Source organism: Mustela nivalis (assembly GCF_964662115.1).
Source record: "Mustela nivalis genome assembly, chromosome: 5".
NCBI classification, from domain to species: domain Eukaryota; kingdom Metazoa; phylum Chordata; class Mammalia; order Carnivora; family Mustelidae; genus Mustela; species Mustela nivalis.
The window spans coordinates 30,916,370-30,940,892 of record NC_139024.1 but is presented as its reverse complement, the minus strand read 5'-3'; the positions used below and the strand labels follow the sequence as shown (position 1 = coordinate 30,940,892).

The 24,523-nt window shown below is 39.2% G+C and overlaps 1 protein-coding gene across 1 annotated transcript; it reads right to left on the bottom strand.

Annotated features, from left to right (window-relative positions):
* Positions 1-14: 14 nt before the first annotated feature.
* MCHR2 (melanin concentrating hormone receptor 2) lies at positions 15-22,511 on the bottom strand (the record flags this gene model as incomplete). The annotated part of the gene is made up of 5 exons (XM_082731873.1): positions 22,309-22,511; positions 13,960-14,169; positions 9,268-9,462; positions 6,277-6,396; positions 15-330 (listed from the first exon to the last, which is right to left on the bottom strand). Exons 1-5 carry the CDS (start codon positions 22,488-22,490, stop codon positions 15-17), a joined length of 1,023 nt encoding a protein of 340 aa, XP_082587999.1. The 5' UTR covers positions 22,491-22,511.
* Positions 22,512-24,523: the final 2,012 nt, after the last annotated feature.

Below are 24,523 nucleotides of genomic sequence, written 5' to 3'. Positions count from 1 at the left end.
ATCCATATACTTTCCTAAAAGCTTGATTTCAAGGTATTTTCTATATTGTTGATTTCCCTCTCAGTCACTCTTCTTTGCACTTGAGGCAGGCGTTTCCGGAAATTTCCACTCAGCATGATGTAGAGGAAAGGATTAATGCTGCTGCTGGCATAGCTGAAACAGATGGAGAGATAATAGCCTACATGGAAGGCCAGTGTGGGCTGCTCCATCTGTAAATTCACCAGTTGTATCACATGGTAGGGGGCAGCACTCAGGATAAAGACTGCCACCAACACCAGCACCATCTTTGTCAGCTTCATCACTCTCTCTTTTGGAACACTGGGGTTGTAACTACAAAGGAAACATTAGGATAGACAGAATATAAACAACCATAGAAATTGTGGGCAATGATTTCTTAGAACTTCATCAACAGAGATGTAATGCAGTTACCATGTACTCCCAGATATGTTGTGATGAGAAGAACAGATTTTGCTCCAAAACAGAGATCTACAGTCTAACTGTGATATATAATATCAGACATAATATCAGATATAATATCAGACAAATCCAGATTGGGAACATTCTACAAGATACTTGACCAGTATTCCTTAATACTCTCGAGGTCATGAAAAATAAAAAAAAATTAGGAAACTGTCATAGACCAGAAGAGACTGGGGAGATATGACAACCAAATGCAATATGGTATTCTGCATTGACTCCTAGACCAGAAAAAGGACTTTAATGGAAAAACTGGAGAAATCCAATAAGGGATAGAGTTTAGTTAGTAGTAATGTCCTAATGCAATATTCTTTGCTCTGACAAATGCATCATGGTAAGGTAGAATATTAATGGAGAAACGAAGTGAGGCATATATAGGAACTCTTGCTACTGTTTTTGTCACTTTTCTATTAATTTAAAATGATTCCAAAATAAAAAATATTTCAAAATTCCCAAGTTTTGTCATGTTATATTATATTTAAGCATTTAATAGAAATGTTCCAGGGACATAGTTGAAGCAGATGAATAAGCCTGGGGAATAATATTAAAAAAAGCATAGCAACTGAAAGTTGTTGTAAGGTAATGATTCCTCTGTAGTTTATCACAGCAGGCACCATCATTCCTCTAACTTCTTCCATTTTGAGGCATAACTGGACAGTATGAGTTATGCTCTTTGCATTTCTGAGAAAAGTGCGGTGCACTGACCATCAATGAAAGCTTCTCAGGAGACAACTCAGGGAGAGTGCCTTACAGTTCAGTGTGACTGCAACTCTGGCAGATGCTGGGTTTGACCCAACTTAAGCCCAAGGCAACCCCATACTGATCCATTAACAACACAGAAATAAAACCTTGCCCACAGGACGCAAAGAGAGCCATTACTGATGAATTACTGGACTAAAGGGAAATGCAGTTCAGCCATAATAGTAAGGACATGCAACATGTATGGGAGAGACCCCTGAAGTGTCGGGTTCTGGTGAACTAAAGGATCTCTTCTTCAGAAGGCCACTACTTTCAAGAGCAGAAGATGTAGTTGATATTCCCAACACATAGAAACAGAAACAGAGTTAGATAAGATGAGAATCAGAGGAATGGGCCCCTAAGGAAAGAACAGGACAAAGTCACAGAAAGAGAGCCAAATGAAATGGAGATAAGCAAAATGCCTGTTAGGGAATGTTAGGGAATTTAAAGTAATGATCATAAAGATACTCAGTGGACTGGAGAAATTACTAGAGAAAATTAATAGTAGATTAGAGGTATGTGTGCTGGCAAAGTGAGCACAAAATAGTATAATAGAGGAAACAGAAGAATGGATCAGTGACCTACAAGACAGAATGATGGAAAGCAATCAAACTGAACAGGAGAGAAAAGAAAAAATTGAAAAATTAGAATAGATTAAGGGAACTCAGTAACACAATCAAGCATAATAATATTTGCATCACAAGGATTCCAGAAAGGGAAGAGAGAGAAAAGGGGGCAGAAAATTTATTTGAAGAAATAATAGCTGAAAACTTTCCTAATTGGAGGAAGGAAAAGGACCTCTAGATCCAGGAGGCACTGAGAGCTCCCAATAAAACCAACCTAAGGAGATCCACAGCAAGAGTAACAAGATAATAATAATTAGAGTAACAAGAAACAGTGATAAAGAGAGAATTTTAAAAGCAGCAAGAGAAAAGAAAGCATTTACAAACAAGGAAACTCCTTAAGACTTTCAATTGATTTTGCAGGCAAGAAGGGAGTGGCATGATATTTTCAAAGTGCTGAAAGAAAAAAACCCCTGCAACCAAGAATGCTCTATTCAGCAAGGCTATCATTGAGAATAGAAGGAGGGATAAAGAGTCCCTCAGACAAGTAAAAATTAAAGAAATTCATCACCTCTAAACCAACCTCAGAAGAAATATTAAAGGGAATTCTTTAAGTGGAGAGGAAAGATCATAAGCAGGAGTAAGAAAAGCAGAAAGCACAAAAGCAGCAAAAATAGATATATCTATAATAATCAGCCTAGGGATTCATAAGATAAAAGGATGTAAAGTATAATATCATATACTTAAGATATTGAGAGGAGGGAAGTAAAAATTTAGTGCTTTTAGATCTAGGGTTCAAACTTAAGAGACCACAGACTAGTATATGCATAAAATGTCATATATAACCTAATTATAACCACAAATCAAAAACCAGTAATAGATTAGCACAATATAAAGAGAAAGGAATCCAGGTATATCACCAAAGAAAGCCATCTAACCATGAGAGAAGAGGGTAAGAGAAAAAAAAAAAAAGAACTATAAAAACAACCATAAAATAATTTTTAAAATGACAATAAGTATATACCTATCAATAATTAATTTTAATGTAAATGGACTAAATGCTCCAATCAAAGGTAGGGTGACTGAATGGATAAACAAGTAAGACCCATCTATATGTTGCGTACCAGAGACTCATTTCATTCCTAAAGACACATGCAGTTTGAAAGTGAAGGGATAGAAAAGAGTCATCATGCAAATGGAGGTTAAAAAAAAAAAAAAAGCTGGGGTAGCATTACTTATATTGGACAAAATAGACTTAAAAAAAAAGACTGTACAAGAGACAAAGGATAGATACTACATAGTCAAAAAGGGAACAATCCAACAAGAACATGTAACAATTGTAAATATATATGGGAACAATATGGGAACACCCAAATACATAAAGCAGCTATAAACAAAAATGAAGGAAGTAATTGATACTAATACACTAATAGTAGGAGATTTTAATACTCCACTTGTATCAATGGATAGATCAGATAGAAAATCAACAGGGAAACAGTGGCTTTGAATGACATATTGGACCAGATAGATACAAGAGATATATTCACAACATTCCGTTTGAAGAGTGGAATACACTTTCTTTCAAGTGTGCATGGAACATTCTCCAAAATAGATCACATCTTGGGCCACAAAACAAGTCTTAAAAAGTTAAAGAAGATTGAAGTCATATGATATATGTTTTTCTGACCATATGCTATGAAACTAAAAATCAACCACAAGAAAAAAATCTGGAAAGAACACAAATACATGGACATTTAATAACATGCTACTAAATAATGAATGGGTCAATCAAGAAATCAAAGAGGAAGTTTAAAAAATGGACACAAATGTAAATGATAACAAAACGGTCCCAAATCCTTCAAATGCACCAAAAGCTATTCTAGGGGGGAAGTTTATAGCAATACAGGCGTACATCAAAAAGCAGAAAAATCTCAAATAAACATCCTACTCTTATATATAAAAGAGCTAGAACAAGAACAAACAAACTCAAAATCAATAAAAGGAAATAAATAGTAAATAATATAGCAGAACAAATGAAACAGAAACAAAAAAACCCATAATAAAACAGATCAATGAAACCAAGAAATGGTTCTGTGAGGAGATAAACACAATTGATAAAACATTAGCTAAACTCATTAAAAAAAAAGGGCTCAAAATCAGAAAGAGAAAAAAATAACAACCAACACTACAGAAATGGAAACGATAATAAAATATTATGAAAAATTATATACCAACAAATTAAACAACCTGAAAGAAATGAATAAATTCCAAGGAACGTATAACTTCCCAAAACTTAATCAGGAAGAAACAGAAAATTTGAAATGGACTGATTACAAGCAATGAATTAGTATCAAAAAGTTCCCAACAAACAAAAATCCAGATCAGAGGGCTTCACAGGTGAACTGTGCCAAACATTTAAAGAAGAGTTAATACCTGTTCTCAACCTATTCCAAAAAATAGAAGAGGAAGGAAAGCTTATTGTTTGAGGTCAGCATGACCCTGATACCAAACCAGATAAAGACACTACAAAAAAAGAACTATAGGCCAATATCTATGATGAACACAGATGCAAAAATCCTGAACAAAATATTAATTAGCAAACTGAATCCAACAAGACATTAAAAATCATTCACCACAATTAAGTGGGATTATCCCTGGGATATCCAAAAATTAACCCACCATATATATATATATAGTGTCAATTAATCTTTGGCAAAAGAGGCAAGAATGTGCTATGGGAAAAAGACATTCTCTTCAACAAATGGTGTTGGGAAACTGGACAACTACATGCAAAAGAATGAAACTGGGCCACTTTATCACACCATGAATAAAAATAAACTCAAAATGGATTGATGACCTAAATGTGAGCTCTGAAACCACAAAAATCCCAGAAGAGAGCACCGGCAGTAATTTCTCTAACATCAACCATGGCAAAATTTTTCTATCTAGGTCTTCTGAGGCAAGGGAAACAAAAGCATAAATAAATTATTGGAACTATATCAAAATAAAAAGCTTCTTCACATCAAAAGAAACTATCAACAAAACAACAGGACCACCTACTAAATGACAGAAGGTATTTGCAATGACATACCATAATAGAATTACCATATGATTCAGTAATGTACCACTGGGTAATTACCCCCAAAATACAAAAACACTAATTTGAAAAAGATAGATGTAACTCTGTGTTTATTGCAGCATTATTTATAATAGCCACGATATGGAAGCAACTGCAGTGTCCATCGATAAACATAGATAAAGAATGTGTGATATATACATATAATGGAATATTACTCAGCCATAAAAAGAATAAAATTTTATCATTTGCAACAACATGGGATGAGCTAGAGAGTATAATGCTGAAGGAACTAAGTTAGTCAGAGAAAGACAAATACCATATGATTTCACTCATACGTAGAAGAAACTAAACAAATGAAGAAAGCAAAAAAAAAAAAAGAGACAAAAAATAGGCTAAAACTAGAGAAGAAACTGGTTGGCAGAGGGATGTGGGTGGAGGGAAGGTTAAAATACATGAAAGGGATTAAGAGGGGATTAATTAAGAGGAAGTTATGTGTGGGAAATCTAGTGATTTTGTCTGTCCAAAATAAATACAGTAGTCCAGTCTAAGGACAACAAATTTTAATAATATTTTTAAAACCCAGCATGTTATATATTCACTGACTCACTCAAACAACTTGGCATAGATAATTTCAAGTAGAAAATAATTTTTTAAAAAGATGTGTTTGTTTGTTTTTAGAGAAAGAGAGAGCACGTGTGCATGGGAGGGAGGGGCAGAGGGAGAGGAATGGAGAGCGAATCCTTAGCAGACCCTCCCCAAGCCCCTACCCCTCAGTGAGCATGGAGCCCAGGCAGGGCTCTATCTCAGGACCCTGAGATCATGAGCTGAGCCAAAGTCAAGAGTCAGATGCTTAATGGACTGAGCCACCCAGGACCCCCTAGAAAATAATTTAGATTTATTCATAGAGTTTTATAGACAAATATCTTTAACGTTTCTTCCCAAGTCTATTGTCTTAGTAAGTCTTTGGCTTTACTTAGTACTAATTAATCTTGTCCTAAGTATTCATGTGTTAATGAGACCCCTATCCTCCAAATTAAAAATTTAAAACATAGAAGTTAGAAAGTTATACATGGCATCTAAGATATTCATATATGTATACAACTCTGCGAAATGTACAAATAAAACATTTAAATAACATTGTTGATGACAAACATAAAGATATTCTTTAAATAGTATCTTGAGTTCTGTTTACATTTTTATGAAACCATTACATCAGTGATTGTGACATTTATCACTGAGAGATACTCAAATAGCTGCTTCAGAACTTGTCCTGTTTTCAGAAATCACTCATGTAGACATTAATGCCCATACGTCTAAATGTATGTTTCAAGTGATTGTTGTTTAAATTTCTGTTGTAGATGTTTTAGGATCTCTGAATTGTTCTTTCTACAAGTAAAGCAAAATGGGGTAAACACTTACCATCTGGCATCCTTATTCTGTTGATACATCTCCCAAGTATAGCATAAAATTAAAATATAGCACACCAAAATCAAAGGCAAAGGAAAAAAAAAAGTTGTTATTGTCAAATAAAGTGTATACCTGTAAAATGAGAGAGAGAAAGAGAGAAGACATAACTGTCATATTCCCAATGCCAGGAACTTTTACAGTTTATGAGGCATGGTTCTCAAATTTTGGGGGGCTTAAGATAAAAGTCCTTGGGGAAAAGGTAAGGATTTTTGTTGCTTTTACATAGAAAAAAATAAAATAAGATAAAAACAGAGAGGGGGGTAAACCATAAGAGACTCTTAACTATAGAGAACAAACAGGTTTACTGGAGGGGAGGTGGGGGGGGGAGATGGGGTAACTGGGGATGGGCATTAAGGAGGGCACTTGATGGAATGAGCACTGGGTGTTATTATGCAAATAATGAATCATTAAATTCTAGTCCTGAAACTAATACTACATTATATGTTAGCTAACTTGAATTTAAAATCTTGAAAGAAAAAAAAAGCTCTTGCTTTCCATTGTCTGCTAGCAACAGTGCTTATCTCTTCTCTAGCCAAGCCAGAGGCTACGGAGTACGAACAGGAGAGAATATGTATTACCATTATCTTTTAATGTTGTTAACAACAATAATGAACAGCAGGTATCATTTATTATAGAGTAGGCACGGATATGAGTACTTTACATACTTTAAACCACTGAATTACTACAACCCCATGAGTACAATTGCCATTAGTATTCTGCTACAGAGGAACAAACTAAGGCACAGTGGTGGGAAGTGGCTTGCCCAAGGTCATCCAGCTAGTTAGTGATGAGCATCTGGGTAGGATGAACCCAGACAGACAGTTGAGCTGCACAACCCACGCTTGTAATCAAGACTCCAGATGGTCTCTCAAAGGGCCTGCTGTGAAATAGGCCAGTCTTTTCCTCCATGCTCCCTCAGGGGAAATTTTCAGGTAGGCCAACTCCATTTCTGTACAGATGCCAGGTGTCCTCCTTTCTGGGAAGAAGCATGGCATTGGTGGAAGCAGGCAGCCCACGTTGGGTGGGTGTGGACAGAGTGACAGGGAGAGAGAGCACCTGGGGCCCAAGGGACTCTGAAAGCCGTACAGTGGTTCCAGTCTCAGTTCCCCATAAGAACTTAACTCTAGGAGGATCCACAGAGGCTAGAACTTCAGAATATCCTTTATGACAACTAACCAAAAAGAACAGAAGCAGGTTCTGGTGCAAAACTGTGAATTATTTCTTTGGCAAAGGCTGAAGTCATACAGTCATCTCAGGTTGGGCTCCTCTTTAGATATGTTGGGGTCCATATTAATGTATCAGCCAGTGGTGATTAAATATCATTTCCCCGGGGCGCCTGAGTGGCTCAGTGGGTTAAGCCTCTGCCTTCGGCTCGGGTCATGATCTCAGGGTCCTGGGATCAAGCCCCGCATCGGGCTCTCTGCTCAGTAGGGAGACTGCTTCCCCCTCACTCTCTGCCTGCTTCTCTGCCTGCTTGTGATCTCTGTCAAATAAATAAATATCATTTCCCTTTAGATTGGTAGATGGCTTTTACCTATAAGTGCAGCCAGTGCTGGTGGGAGAAATAATGAATAAACAATAAATCCTACATATGTTGCAGTCCTCTGGAGATTTTCATTACTGGGTTTGCAGCCTTGCAAGGGCCTCTGGCACCATCTCTCTCAGGCCATGACTACATGATGCAGAAATCACTCATCTCTTCAACAAGTGGTGTATGGGAAAAAGGAATCCTCCAGAACGACTTGAGATAATATATGCAAAAAGCACCTAACACAATACGTGGCACTTAGTAGGCCATCAAAAAATTTTAGTTATAGACTCCAATGCTGTGTTCAACATTTCAAATAAAATTTTTCATTTAATTTTTCTTTTCAAATTAAAATGTGAGAAGTCCCTGTGTTGGCTGCTGTATTAGCTGCTGAGAGCTGCTGTAACCAATTTCCACAAGCTGGATGGCTTGAAACAACAGAAATTTATTGTGTCCATTATGATGACTGAAGTCTGAAACTAAGGTGTTGGTGGGGCTGGCTCTTTTGGGAAGCTCTGAGGGAGAATCGGTTCCATGCCTTTCCCCTCGCCTTTGCTAGTTTTGGGCAGTGCTTGGTGTTATTTCACCTGTAGATGCATCACCCCAGTTTCTGCCTCAGTATCCACAAGCTTTCTCCTGTGTGAGTCCCTTCAAATCTCACTTCTCAGGAGGACACAAATCCCTGGATTTGGGCCTGGCTCTAATCCAGCGTGACTTCATTTAATTTAATGATATCTGCAAAGACCCTCTTTCTTTTTTTTTTTAAGGATTTTATTTATTTATCAGAGAGAGAGAGGGGAGAGAGTGAGCACAGGCAGACAGAATGGCAGGCAGAGGCAGAGGGAGAAGCAGGTTCCCTGCTGAGCAAGGAGCCCGATGTGGGACTCGATCCCAGGACGCTGGGATCATGACCTGAGCCGAAGGCAGCTGCTTAACCAACTGAGCCACCCAGGCGTCCCCAAAGACCCTATTTCTAAATAAGATCACATTCACAGGTCCTGAGAATTAGGACTTGACTATCTCTTTTTGGGAGGAACACCATTCAACCAAACTCCAGTGGCATACCGATAAGGTCTTAGTCTCAGTAACTTCCTAGACCCTTTTGGAAATTTTGCCTCTGCCTTGATTTTTGTGTTTCTGTTGTACCTGGTTGCCATGGACCTTTAAAATCCATATTTAAATATATTTTTGTCCACTGAAGCTACGTAATTAAACTCCAAATCTTTTTCTAAGGGTTACCCTCCCCTTAAAATCGAACTACCAACCTGATTGCGGAAAGCAGAAAAGTAAGCGGGGAGACTGCCCCTTGGAGGGTCCCCAAGGACACTCTGCACGGCTGCTCACACGTTGACAAGGAGGATGAAGCACTCCACAACTTAATTCAACTCTATTTTTCTTAAGTTTTAACAACCTACCGGAGTACATCGTCAGGGGATGTTAAATCAAAAGCACAACTCTCCACGCCGTCTTTAAATTTGATGACCTTCGAGTAGACCCAGACAGGCAACGCCAGAATGAAGGAAGCTGCCCAAAGGCCCAAATTGATGCGGATGGTCTTGTACCTCGTTCTCCAACTTGTAAGTCGAAATGGTTGGACGAGAGCCAAGTACCTGCAAAGCCCGTTAAGAAGGGTTTAGGAACAATCAATAAAAGCACTGAGCTCCAAGGATGAAAGGTTCATGACAAGAGTAAATTATTAGTATTATTATCCTCCCTGAAGCACACCTCTATCAGGGTAGAAGAAAGTTATATTTTTTAAGAGCTGGCTGGTACCTGTAGAGAAAACAACTCCTGACCCCGCAAGTCTGAATAAACCACTCACTGAAATAACTGTCGTTTCCACGAACACACTGATAATGGTGAAATTTAGCCCTGTGCAAACTCTCTCTCTACAAAGGTGGTTCCCATGCAGGCTAGGCTCTGGAAAACTTTGTCTCTGAGTGGGGGTTTCCTCCAGGAGGGAGAGGCCCTCTTTAGTGACGCGGAGGCAGGAAGGAGGCAAGTGCTCTGGCTGGTAGGAGAGCCCGTTGGCGGGATGAGGCTCTGGCGCACTGGGACAGACATTTTGCCCAGATGGATTTCCATTGGGGGCCCCAGGCTCTTGGAGGTTCAGTTCACAGAAATCACAGTGAGGACACACAAACGTGACTAGTACAGACAATGCAAATTCCTCAAGGAACTTAGGCTGGAGCCCAGAGAGGGGGGGATGGGGGCTAATTTCATAGGGAAGGGTGTTTTCTTTCTTCTCTCTTTTTTTCCCATTTCTGATTCAGGAAAAAAAGGATAATCATGAATTAAACGTGAAGTCCTGACATACCATATATATTTGGTTCTCTAGGAAATCCAAGAAGAATTTTTCAGACCCAACTGGAAACTAAAGAGGCTAGACCCAGAAGGAAGAGTGTTTGTGAACGCACACTTCTGCTGGAGGTGCAGGTGTTGGAAGGCAGTATCTGTAGACATTACATTAATGTAAAATATGTTTTGATGGTCATTTAATGTTTAAGGAAGATTTAAGGAAGATTTAAGGAATCTTCTTAAGGAAGATTTATAAAAAGAAAAAAAATTCTTTTCCCCTATTCTTTCAATTGTGCATAAAAGGCAGGACTTTCTAAGGGATACTTATTAAGGGACCATTTGGCATGAAGGGAGACTTTTGAGGCTCATGGTACCTTAGCCACTCCTCCTTCTGCACAGGGCACCTTCATTATCTGTGGCTAAGGAATGAAGGACTCCTCCCCCCACACCCTTGCTGGGGAAGGGAATGGAGCAGTGATTGTACAGATGCCCAGCCATCATTCTGTCAGGGATTAAAGGGTGAAGGAGTTACGGCATCAATAGATAAGGGAATCTTCTCTGATTGTATCCTCACCCCAACACCTTCCTTCCTCCAGCTGAAAACCCCTCCCTGGCTTTCCATGGCCTTTCAGATAAAATTCAGAATTCTTACCATGGCTTGCAAAGACTTTCTTCACCGGTACTGCCTGTCCCTCAGGCTGTAGCTTGTGTTAGTCTCTCCCTGGCCTGCCTTCAAGCTCTCTTCCCTTTCAGGGCCAGGTGTATGCTGTCCTACCTGCCTGGCTCCCTCTGATTGCTCTTGCTCTTCTTTGGAGTCTCTGTGTAGCAGTCTGTGTCTCAGAGAAGCCTGACCACTCACTCTCTACAAGGGCCCGTGACTATATATGCAGATTGTAGGGGAACTCTCCTTTCCCTTCCTAGTACCTATCATTGTGTGGAAATGCAGATTCACCCATGTGACTCTTCACTTAATATCTGTCTACATCTCAGGAGTGGAAGCCCCACGAAGGAAGGAACCTTGACTGTTAGTTTAATGCTGCTGTATCTCTTATATCCAGCAGAGTTCCTAGCCTATAGACATACTCAAAAATTTGCTGGATGAGTGAATAAATGAATAGGGGATTTGGCTTCTGCTTACTGATTTTTGAAGTTCTAGAGAATTTATTTACAAAAGTAATCTAGGCAGCTTTCATTTGGAGGTATATATTTTTAATATTTTGGATGTTTACAGAACTTTTTTAGTATGGATTTGGAGGTAGGCACCCACTTTGGAAACACTACACATACATGTAGATATTACTTATCAGAGCAAGAAGGATGAAAATGATCAGAAACACTTAAAACTTGGGCTCTATTGAATTCGCAATTAAAAAACACTTAATGTATAAGCAATAAAGCTTGCTGATGGCACTGACATGGTCAATGCCATGGTTATGGCCTTGCAAAGAGAAGTACATTTCTTTTTAAAAAATTGCAGATATGGTTGAAGTTTTATGCATATAGTACAGTTGGAACTCAAAGAAATGCTGAAGAGGAAAAGGTTCAGTTTTATAGAAACTTCATTTTTCTCTGGTCATGTAATCGAGTGAGGGCAGAGAGAAGGATAAGGGTCCTAGTGTCAATTCTGAAGTAAAATTTTAGCATAGTGTGTCCACTAGATTTTAAAAAAATGAAATTCAGGTGTATAAGACACACATGCACATGCACACATTCACTCACAGTAAAAGAACCTGTGAGACTTAGGAAATGTGTACAGCTGGTCTGCTCCAATGAGGACAATGTCCGTTCTCTTTGTTTGCTTAAGAGGTTTACAGAAGAGGTACGATTTCCCTTCTTTAAAGAAAAAGCCAATACTCTCCGGCTTTCAGGGTTTAGGGTTGCAAGAAATTTTATTATCTCTGAGAATGGGATTACAGTTGGTAAGACTTGTACTTAAGTTTTTTGCAGTGGGCCTGCCCTGTGCAGAGCCCTCTCCCTGTGTTGGGAGGCTGGCAGGCTCACCAGCCTTTACTCAAGACACTTTCAGCCTTGGCTGGCATCAGCTGAACTAACCAGACCTACACAGTACATTGATTTTAAAAATGCAGTGTTAATTATAAATTGAGAAGCACACTCTATATTTTGAGAATTCTTTTACAGGAAAGCAACAGGTTATAAAAAGTACATTGAACATCACCATCATTATTCATGTCTGAATAATAATGATTCAGTGAATGATTTCTTTAAACCTTGCTATTCCTTTGTTAATTCATTTGAAAAACTGTTCATCACTTCTCCACCCCAAAGGCACATGTGGAAGGGTAAAAGAGACAGAGTTGAGAAAGGAGTTGCAGATGGACCCAGGGCAATTTAACATAGCCCTCAAGACTGAGAGTCATTCATTCATCAATATTTTCTGAGCACCCCTGTGCCAGGCACTGTCACACAGATACTTGGGATATATTAATGATCAAAGACCCTGCCTTTGTGGAATTTACCTCTGAGGGGCAGGGGAAGCTGAACAATAAACAGTACACAAATACATGCACACATAAAATAAATTAAACTATGTGATATATTGGCAACAAGGGAGACAGATAAAGCAGATCGGGGTGGCGGTTAAGTGTGCTGGCTTGGGGTAGGGATGGGAAGATGGATGGAGACTTTATGTGGGTTGGTCTCTGAGACAATTCCCGTTATGCATATTACTGTGTCTTTAGGGCTTGTTTCTCTTTGGAGAAAGCTGCTAAGACCTAGTCTGGAGGTCCTAGCTTCTGAATGATGCAGGGACATCCTAGTTTGCCTGCGTCCTACAGAGGCCAGTTAAGGAGGTAATTACTAGCAACCTGCCCTCTCTAGAGACAGCTTGGTCCTGGACTGGGCTCCACCACTCACTGGCTTCACAAGTACCCACCATCACTATCGTCTCCTTTAATAACACTAGTTTACATTGTTGGTGAATATGGTTGTGGTACATTCCAGGTCACAGTCAAATACACTTCTAATGTAAAATGGTAGCATTTGCATTAACCAGTCATAACAAGGGGTATAAAAATGGTCTTCCTGGTACTGGAACATCTCTTTATAGCTATTCAGGAGCCCAGATCTATTCCCCAGATTCCTTCAAAATGCTAGGTGATCACGGGAGTCTGTGAGATATTGAACATACCAGTAAGATATTGAACATACCAGAAAGAGCCCTGAACAGAGGGAGGAGACCTACTTTAGTTCTCAACTCTGCCACTGACTTGCCAAGTGCCTTCAGAAAAGCCCCTCACTTCTTAGGACCTCAGCTTCCTTATTGCAAGAACGATGCACTCATTCTGGCTTCCAACCTTTCATGATTTCCAGATTTTTTTTTTTAATCTTTCAGTGAATTATAAATAAAACTATAGTTAAAAAGAATGATTTTCAAAAAAGGAGATTTTAGTGTCTTAAGGTTTTCCATTCAAAAACATATTTCGGGGCACCTGGGTGGCTCAGTGGGTTAAAGCCTCTGCCTTCGGCTCAGGTCATGATCTCAGGGTCCTGGGATCAAGCCCCTCATTGGGCTCTCTGCTGCAGGGAGTCTGCTTCCTCCTCTCTCTCTGCCTGCCTCTCTGACTACTTGTGATCTCTCTGTCTCTGTCAAGTAAATAAATAAAATCTTTAAAATATATATATTCTATGAAAGCTGGAAAGAAGATTTTTAAGTCCTCCAATGAAACTAGCAAAGGAAGAGGAACTTGGCTGTTACAAACCAGCACCAATGTTGCTTAAGTTGGGATGACAGTGGGAAATAACAGGCACTTCTGAATTATGTTAAGCTATTTCAAAGTTTCTTTACTTACCTGTCCACACTCATCACAGTCATGATGGCGCTACAAGCAAACTGGTTGCAGGTATCCAGCGACGTGATAATGGTGCAGAGAGGCCCCCCAAACACCCACTCTCCTCCCCGGGCCCATTGATGAATAAGAAAAGGCATTCCAATGATGTGAACCAGATCAGCTACAGCCAGGTTGCAGATATAAATGTCAGGAATGGTTTTTTTCCTGGACCTGAAAGAAAAGCATGGAAACTGAGGATTGATATTGACAATATGCACCTTCTCCAATTTATGCCACCTGTTGCAAATTGTTAATTATAAAAATGAATTTTAAAAAGAAGTTAAAGGAACACCTACCCAAATGCACATACAAATGCTTAGTCTTGTGCATATTTAAACATTCTGAACTACATATCTAATAACTAACTGTGGTAGCTTAAAAATATGGCCACCAAATCTCTGATATTGCTTTTGAAAGGTGGAACCTAGTTTTGTCACTTTGAGGGTGGTTGGGCTTAGTAACCCACTTTTCACACATGTAATTTGGTGGAAATGACAATGTGTGACATAGAACATAAAGGCATTATAGAGTTCCTCCTTGCTCTCTCTTGGATCACTTTCTCTGGGGTAGCCAGCTGCCATCTTGGGAAGATACTCAAGCAACTCTTTGGGGACATCCACATGGAGAGGTCCACATGCTGTCAACAGCCAGCACCAGTCTTCCAGGTGTGTGAGTGAGCTACTTTGGAAGTAGATGCTCCTGTTGCCTTGGAGAGGAGCGTAATTGCAGCTTGGTGAGAGACTCCAAGCCACTGAGAGAACCACCCAGTTAAGTTGTTCCTGGATTCTCACCCCTTGAAATGGTGTGAGATAATAAATGTTTATTGTTTTAAGCCACTAAGTTTTGGAGGTAGTTTCTACATAGCAACAAATTATACCAACTTGAAGCTTACTCCAGAGAAAGGCTAAGTCCTTGCTTATGCCTATCACCAAAGATAGCAGAACAGGGAAAACAAATGGTTTCCATCGTATAATGCATTTTTTCCCCCCACTGAAGTGGAAGTCAATCCTAACAGGTCATTGCTAAGGAAATTTCAAACTTTTCTTAGAAATATCCTAAAAAACTTTAACCCACTAGCAAAGACTATAAATTAAGATGTCAAAATCCAGACAAAGTAAGAGAAGAAATCTGAAAAGGGTAGACAGGTAGAGGCAGGGAGGATGATCTCATGGCTTCTGCTGAGGGGAGTGATTTCAATGCTACCTAGATATGGCACTCTTCTTCATAGGCAAAAGGATTTCCTAAGAGCAGAAATTTATATTAAAAATTCACTTGGTCCCTGTGTTCAAGGAGTTGGGACATAAAATAATAAACAGGTAACATCTTTATCTGGGAGATGATATTCATTAATTCAACAAATATTTTATTGAATACCTATTATAGGTCAAGCATAATATTGTGCTCTGGGGCTGCAAAGCTAAATAATCTAAAAACCAGAGCATCAGAGAGTTAGTACTGTAGATACATCTAAATACACGATCCCGTAGGGCGATGAGAGAAAGCTAGCGCAAGCACAGGGACACACAAAACAGGCCTCTGTCCCTCCCTTGGGGACAGTCAAAGCAGTTTTCTTGGCAGAAGTGGCATCTGAACTGAGGACAAATAAGACTTTTAAGAGCATATAAAAAATTGGCCCTAAGGTTATGTCACAGTTGCTAGTTCAGGGTTTTGCTCCTTGCTTGGAGGCTAGTGTGTGTCTTTATTATTCATTGGCTAAAAATTCTACAGCCCGTGAATTTTATTTCTAAGCCAGTGAATCCTCTTGTGAGACTAGTCAGCGAGGATATTTTACCCAGGCCCTGGCAAGTCCAAGTTGTGTGGGAAGTTACTGCCGTTGAGTACTTGACTCAGCAACCACACTCTGGGCGTTGTCGATGCCACTATAAATTATGTTGACTCCTTGTCCCCAGCAGGGGGTGACTCATATCAGAAAGACCCAAAATGAGAAGAGATTTGAGGAAAAGATCTTGTTGTCAACCAGAAGAGCAGCCAAGGATTGTCCTTGGTCTTTCATCCTGTCTTCTCCAGGCCTGTGGCAATGGGAGATGGCAGGGATGAAGGATAGACCCTAAAGGTCAGGTAGAAAAATTTCCACATTGAAAAACAAAAAACAAAAAAACAAAGCAGAAACATCATGAAAACTCCCATAAATCTTAGCCTATAAGCAGATGTTATTTCCATTTGAATTGGGATATAAAGTGCTTGCTTAGGGTCTAATTGCAGCAATTAGATTCACGGCTCTTGCTCTTCTCCAGACAGGACCCATCATTTACTGATAATGAATTATGGTAATTCCATTGTTGAGGACAGTACAGGCCATTAACTGGCAATTAAAAAATTAAGTGTTTCTAAATGATATTCTGTATAGAAAAGGAGAATTCTGAAGCAAAAGATGATCTGGGCATAAGATAATAGGGTAACAAAAATAACACATTATGTCTATTACTGCTTTCTTTACTCAAAGTGACAGCATAGAAATTAAAACACAAATAAAGAGAAATTGTAAAATCTCTACCTATATAACTTGCATTCTTTTTTTAGGTCTAATTTATCTTCAGATTTTCCATTGCCAGGCTTCATTAGATTTCTGTCTCTCGTGACTCAAACATTTAAAATAAAAAATATAGACTAGTGTGAACATTTTAGCTAACATGTTTTCCATATGGTTAACATGGCCATATCTAATGTTCACTAATTTGGAGAATGATAAAACAAATTACTGTTTTCCTCATTACCCTGCAATAAATTATATAGTTGTTATAAACCATAGTTTGCAAGGATATTTAATCAAAAGGGAAACATACTGATTCAGTAAAAAATTCCTAATTATGTATATAGCATACATTTATGTAACATCTAAATAATGTATGTCAACATGTGTTTAAAAATATGTTGCAATCATTTATCTATTGGTTACAGTGATTACCTATTGGGTAATAGTAATAGGACTGATTTTGACTTTAAAATTTTTCTATTAAGGGGTGCCTGGGTGGCTCAGTGGTTTAAAGCCTCTGCCTTCAGCTCAGGTCATGATGGAGCCCCGCATCGGGCTCTCTGCTCAGCAGGGAGCCTGCTTCCCCCTCCTTCTCTGTCTATCTCTCTGCCTACTTGTGATCTCTGTCTGTCAAATAAATAAATAAAAATCTTTAAAAAAATTTTTTTTTATTAAAAATGTGTTTACATTTTACAGTCAGAAATGAGAATATATGCTATGGATTAAAGAAAACTGCTGCAACATACAACACCGCACACGCAGGAGGCCGTTTCGCTGGTCAGTTTGCTCTCAAATCCATTCCCCACCTTCTCCAGCTATGTTCCTAGGTGTCCTTGCCAACTGGTTTTTGGTTGGTTTTGGCCAATAGGAAGCACTACTGGGGGGAAACTGGAAGATGGAGGAGAGGAGAGGTCAGGGCAATTCCTTGTTCTTTCTACTGTTGGCATCTCTGGGCAGTGGCTGCATTCCATCCATGGTTCCACCTTCATCCCATAGTCCCTGTTCCATGGCCCCAGACCCCATTCTGGCTGTAGCTCCCATTAGGCAGCCCAGACTCCTGAGGTCGGTAAAACCACCTGCCTCTTTTTCTCCATCCAGCTCAGGGGCCAGGAGAAGGGAAGTGGTGTTGGGGTGGGAGATGGTGGTAGGACAGGGTAGAAGCTTCCTGCTTTTGTGTATCTCTGGGTTTTCTTACCAGCCCCCGTTAGGTTTTTAACTCGAATTGAATTAAATTCCTATTTTGAACCAACCAACCCCAATGAATTAGTAGTGATTTTGTGGAGCGCACTGTGCTGGAAAGAATTCTTCGTCTTCACCCAGGTACTACTTACAGGACAAGCCTGTGCTCAGACTGGAGATGACTGGCAAGGATGGGAAAGGTTAGGGTCAAGGGACATATTTGTCAGCCTTGCTCTAGATACATAGTGTAATACAGTTGAAAGAGAACCTTTCATTTTCATTTCTATGCCCCCATAGTGTCCTTGGGCAAGGCATTCAACCCCTTTAGATTCCAGAGTTGTCTTGGTGCACTTGGTGCACATCGCAAGGAGGCTCTCTCAACAACTTTCCATTTCAGGTGAATAGATGTGACTGAAAAGTTCTGCAGTATCTAAAACATAGGGTATGTGTGCAGCAAGAGTACGGTCTATCTGTAAGAGCTTACGTATGACTGATACTCTGAGAATGGCTGAGGACTGGGTCAGAGGGAGCCAGTAGTTATGATTTAAGCTGGCTTGGAGAAAGGAAGAAGCCTTTTTCTAAGTATTTCCCCTCCCCATCTGTCTTAGCAAATGGTCTCCCACCATCAGATTATTAGTGTTCCTTCAGGTTAAAGCACTGACCCTCTTGTAATCTCTGTATAAAATGTAGACATCGTTAGGAGGGTTTAAAGTAAGGTGTTTTAATAATTCATGATTTAGTGTGAATTTGTTGACTTTATAGGGAGTTGAGGTTAGGGAATGACAGAAGAGGACTTTTTATTTATCAGGAAGAAGAGCATCCCTTAGAGTCTTTGCCCACATGAAGCTGACTGTCAGCAGACAGGTGAATGATGTGTTCAGGAGGTAGGGGTGAGGGACTGATGGAGAAGAACATCCTCCCCTTTGTGGAAGTAGCTTCCCAGGGCCCACTGAGACCGTGGAACATAGTTATGTAATGGGGTTAAGTTCGCTAGTCTCTCTCTGAAGAATACAAGGGAGAAATGATTACGCTATAATTGGCCCAATTTCCCTCTTACATTTTTCTAATCTAGCTTCCTTTTGACTAGCTGTGAATTTAACGTGTGACAGACTAGTAATGATCTGGCCTCACTACTTTTATAGTCACCTTCGTAATGCACAAATTGCTTCTTACTCTTAAAAATAGCCACACAGAACCTCTTATTCTGGAAACTCCGTCTTCCTCAAATCTGTTTTTTTTCATACATGTTTCTAGTTTTCCTGTGCAAAGTTAGAAGTTAGTTCATTGCTTTCTTCCCAGTATCACTAATGATCTTACTGATTTTAGTTCTATTCATTTTCTGAGATAAATATTCATCATAAATAGGAAAGTCCCTAAATCTTTAGATGTATCTATTTCTCCTTATTTTTAGTGTAGTTTTAGTATTCTAATTAGGCCACCCATCTGTTAAGAAGGCAACAAGTAAAAGATCATGGCAAAACATGATGAAAATATTAATAACAAATTGCCTTAAAATTTTTGGAGAGCAATTAAAAAAAAAGTGTTAGATTAATTCCAAGCCAAAAAAGAAATTAAAATTAATTTGCTTCCACATGACTTTTAAAAGATGAATACATTTTTGGAGAGCAATTTGCAAAGAAAAATATTAAAGTCCTAGTAATGAAAGTTAAAATTAAGTTGTTTCCAAATGTTTTTTGTGAGACTAAAAGATTCATCTTAAATTCTCCATTAACATATATCTTCTCACATATTATCTATAAAATGGTAATGACACAAAGGACAGATTTTTCACAGTCATTGCAAATAAATTGGTCAGTATGATGGCACAGGTTTTCTTTTTTCTAGTTAAATGGTTATTTGTTTTATGCTGAGAATCTGTTTCCAGGAATTATAGCTCAGTATCGACTTTTGGAAGAGTTCATACTCCACATTTCTTCTTTTTTTCCAGCTTTGTCTCCAGATGGGTAGATAGGGTCAGACCATTATCTATTGGTGTAATTTGAGGGGAACCAAGAATTTTCTCTGTCCCCATAGACCTCTTCAAGAGCTTTTCACAGTGTCTGAAATTTAACATTGAAGAGTCTTTGCATATAACTGTTGCCTGTAAAAAATGCAACCAGTTCTGCAAAGAACTCGATTTCTCCTCAAGGCTAGATCTATGGGTGTGAGGTACGCTGCATGTATCTCTAGGAGAGGCCAGCAAAAATGCCAAGGAGTATGAGAGGAAGATGGAAGGAGAAGTGAGCAGGAGCAACAGGCAAACAAGAGAGAGCTAGAAACATTCTCATGCTTTTGACTATTAACTCTCTACTTGGTATTATTTCCTCCTTGAGCCTTCCTGAAAATATCTGGTTACCTCTATTTTCCTGCCTGGAACTCATTATTTGAGCCATCTTTTTTTTATTTTTTTTCCACTTGATTGTTCCTGATGTCTTATATTCTTTTTCAATTTTATGTGTTTAAATCTTTTAAAAAATATTTATTTATTTATTTATTTGACAGAGAGAGAGAAAGAGAGAGACAGCAAGAGAGGGAACACAAGCAGGGAGAGTGGAAGAGGAGAAGCAGGCTTCCTGCCAAGCAGGGAGCCCGATGCGGGGCTGGATCCCAGGACCCTGAGATCATGACCTGAGCCAAAGGCAGATGCTTAACAACTGAGCCACCCAGGCACCCTGATTATGTGTTTAAATCTTATCTTTTCCACTAAGTGGGAACTTTTTAGAGTCAGATGCTGCCACATTTCTTTGATATTTTCATAACCCTTGGTGCTGGGCTTGCAATAGGTATTAGTAATACATACTGCGTTGAACTACTTCTAGCACTTAAAAAAATTAATGTAAAAAGCTTGATATTCCAAAAACCAATATTGCACCATATGTTGACTACTTAAAATTTAAATAAAAAAAAAAAATAAAGTGCTTGATGTTCACAAATGACTTTACAGGATACAATACAAAATACCTTGAATTCATTGACAGTAAAATTCTAATATATTAAATAAATCTTCAGTAATGGATGATGTAAAAAATGCCATTCATAATGCTACACTTAACTGCAGAGATAATGACAATAAAAATTTGAAAGTGGGCATGCTGATGAGAAGCCACCTGGGGAAAGCTACCCATTATGAGCTTTCTCAGGGAGGGTGAGTGTCATCTCCATCACCATCATGATGGCTGCTCTTGTTCTTAATTGCTTCTGTGATGATTCTTTTATCCACATGGTAGATACACCCATCTTTCTAGTTTTGATGATTTTTAAAAAACGATTTTTATTTATTTATTTGAGAAAGCAGGCAGGGAGGAGCAGTGGAAAAAGCAGGCTACCACTGAGCAGGGAGCCCAATGTGGGGTTCTATTCCAGGACCCTGGGATCATGACCTGAGTGGTAGGCAGATGCTTAACCGACTGAGCTACCCAAGTGCCCCAATTTGCTTGTTTATATTAGCAATCATGGGATCCGAGTTCAATTCCAGGACTATCACTTTCTAGCTGTGTGATGCTGGACAAGTTATTCTCTTTCCTAAGTCTCTTTCCCTAAATGGGTATAATAATAGTACTGCTCTTTTCAGGATTAAATGAGATTGCAACAGAGTTGCAATCTGCTTTGTAAGTATAATATGATATGCAAAAGACTGTTGTAGTTATGTGTTAATATTCACCTACTAGGAGGTACTCTCAACTGTGTTTTCTTATATAGAAGCATGGATGAAATTTTCTTTAATGATGATTATAAGCATGATTACAGACTAGGGCAATAACATTTAAGATCTTATGTTGATTAAAACAAGTAAAGCTTAAATGTAAAAATTATCAGGATAGCAAAGATATCAAGCAGTGATGGGGCACACTGACTCTGCACACTACCTCTGAACTTATGGGAAACAAGTAAATCTATTATTATTTTCCAGGTTGAGCTTTATGCCAGGGGGTTGAGAGGACGGAGGGAATTACCTGAGTGAGGTGGGAGATGTGAAGCAAAGCCAGCTGGTGTTGGGAGCAGATGGCTCTCAGTTTGGCCTACATGGGGCTGGTCTACACTGAAGGGAACAGCTCACGCTTGGTGACTGCCTGAATCTTTGGGTGATCAGGTGGAGTCTCTCTCTTGCCCAAATGAGTGCAAAATAATCTCTTTAACCAACTGGGGGGGGGCACAGTTTTTGTTTTTTTTTAAGAATAAATATCAAAATTCCATCTTTATTGGCTGTATAACCATCTCTGAGCTGTACACAGGATAACTCCTATTGTTGAAAGTTGAAAATAAAATGGTTGTGTTGTAGTTTTACTCCATGCCTGGGCTCCAGCTCTAGAGATTCTGAATTAATTAGTCTAGAATGAAACTATGTATTAGGATTTTTGAAAGCTCCCCAGGTAATCTTATATGGGGCTAAGATTGAGAATCATGGCTCTAAAAATTTACCAACCCAGCAGGAAGCATTGTTTCAGTCTTTTCATTTTGAGTTTTGCAATTCAGATGGTACTTCATACATGATGCTAATATCTGTAGAGCCTTCTTTAATGCTCTTAACCAAATCTTTCCAAAACTGATTTCATTAAGAAAAATCCTATAGAGGGAAAAGGATTCATGTAGTGAGTATGGAATGTGCCTAAATTCTGGAAAACAATAGAAGCTCTTACCTTATTATAGTGAATACAATGAGGACATTGCCAACCAGCCCCATTGAACAGATAATCCCAATCATAGAAGGGAGGATGATTGTATCCACAATTCTGAGGGTTTGATAAGCAGATTCTTTATTGCAGGATTTGTTCAAAAGTTCAGCAGAGGTGTTCCAACAGGAAGAGTGAAGTGAATTCATTGTTTATGAACTTCCAGTGGTCTAAGCTGTGAAAAGGTAAGAAGTGATTTCTTTTTTTTTCTTTTTTTTTTTTTAATTAATTAATTAATTTATTTGAGAGAAGACAGTGAGAGAGAGCATGAGAGGTGGGAAGGTCAGAGGGAGAAGCAGACTCCCCATGGAGCTGGGAGCCTGATGCGGGACTCGATCCCAGGACTCCAGGACCATGACCTGAGCCGAAGGCGGTTGCTTAACCAACTGAGCCACCCAGGCGCCCCAAGAAGTGATTTATTTAATGAGTTTTTAAAACAGTTCCATGAAAACAACATTTCTTTAACTTCATTGAAAAAAGTATTTATTGAGGCCTTCTTTGTACCAATAACCCATGCAACATTAGATTCCAGGTGAATAGGACTGTTCTCTGTCCATAATGGCCTCACAGATTATCAAAGGGGATATGTAAACAGCAGATTACAGAACAGTGCACTGTGATAATATGCATATGTTATCACACCTTATTGTTTTCTTTGAACACTGCTGATACTTACTCAGTGCACATAGGTACTGGTCATTTACAGCTGGCATCTGTTCTTATTTGTCTGTGTGTCTACTAGTATTGACTAGAACCCCTGCAACACTTACACTGTTAAACATGTCTTCTCTGTCTGTGGTAAAGTGCATAGGGACACCAACTCTGATGATTTGGGAATGGAATGCAATACGATTTCCTGAGATGATTCCTGGGCTATCTTGAAGGATGAATAAGAGTCAGCTCATTAGGGGTAACTGGGTGACTCAGTTGGTGGAGTGTCTGAGTCTTGATCTTGGCTCAGGTCATGAGATCGAGTCCTGTGATGGGCCCTGTGCTGGGTATGAAGACTCTTTAAGATTTTCTCTCTTCCTCTCCCTCTGCACCCACCCTCCCCCCGCGCACGCACTCTCTCTCTTTCTCTCTCTTAAAAAAATAAGTAAGTAAGTAAGTAAGTAAGTAGATAAAAGAAATGGGATACATTTAAAAAAGAGCTCAGTAAAGGACAATGTGGGAAGGAAAAAGTATTACAGCAAGGGGAGTACCACATACAAAGTATATTTATGGCACAGGAAAAGTGTGCTAAAAAAACAAATAAACAAAATGAAATAGATCTGGAAAATTATTTGCTTGACAAAGACACTTAGAAGTGTCATCTAAGTCTTGTTTCTGGTAATGGTAAATTGGGTAACTCAGATTAACCCTCCCACTGACAACAATATAGTATGCTGGACAAAAGTTTATATGTATATGTATGAATATGTGTATGTGTGTGTATACAGCAGTTTAAAAATGTTCAAGATCTGACCAGTGTTGGATGAGATCCTGTAACTGGGAGGTAAGCAGAATATTAAAGCACCAAGGCTGTCTTTATCCAGAAGGCATGTATTGTTGCCACAGCTGTTTGAGCTCTGGTTCCATGTCTGTCATCGTGTCCAGGGAGAGGTCAAGGCCCACAGCTTACAGAGGTGGGAGATTTTGCAGGAGGATGCTTCTTCTGAGCTGGAGCCCCAGATGTTACATCCTCAGGTATGGATGAACTGGATTTAGGTTATTCTCTCCTACCTCTGCCACCACTGGGAACTGCTCATATGGTTGCCTTGCTATCTTTGCAATGGAGGAAAAAATGGACCTCTGGGGTTGTGGTTTCCAGAGACCTTTCGTTAGGAGGGTCCAGAAGAATCCTCTCTCAGATTTGTACTCTGAGTGCTCGAATTAGCCCAGGGACTCTCAGGACTTGAATTTAGCCTGATATGGTCCAGGAGTATGAGGCCCCTAGTACTGGGCAGATGCAAATGCAAATTCTTTTTGAAGGGGAAAGCAGTTATCCCAAGGCCCCAGGGAACTCTCAAAATATTTTTTAAGGTTAATGGCCAGCAAGCAGTCAAAGATACAAGCATATATACTGCTTGAAGTGGATTAGACTTAAAAGTAAGACCCTAAATTGTAAAACTACAAGAAGAAAATGCAGGGAAAAAGCACCTCAACACTGGTCTTGACAACAAGTTTTTTGGAAATGATACCA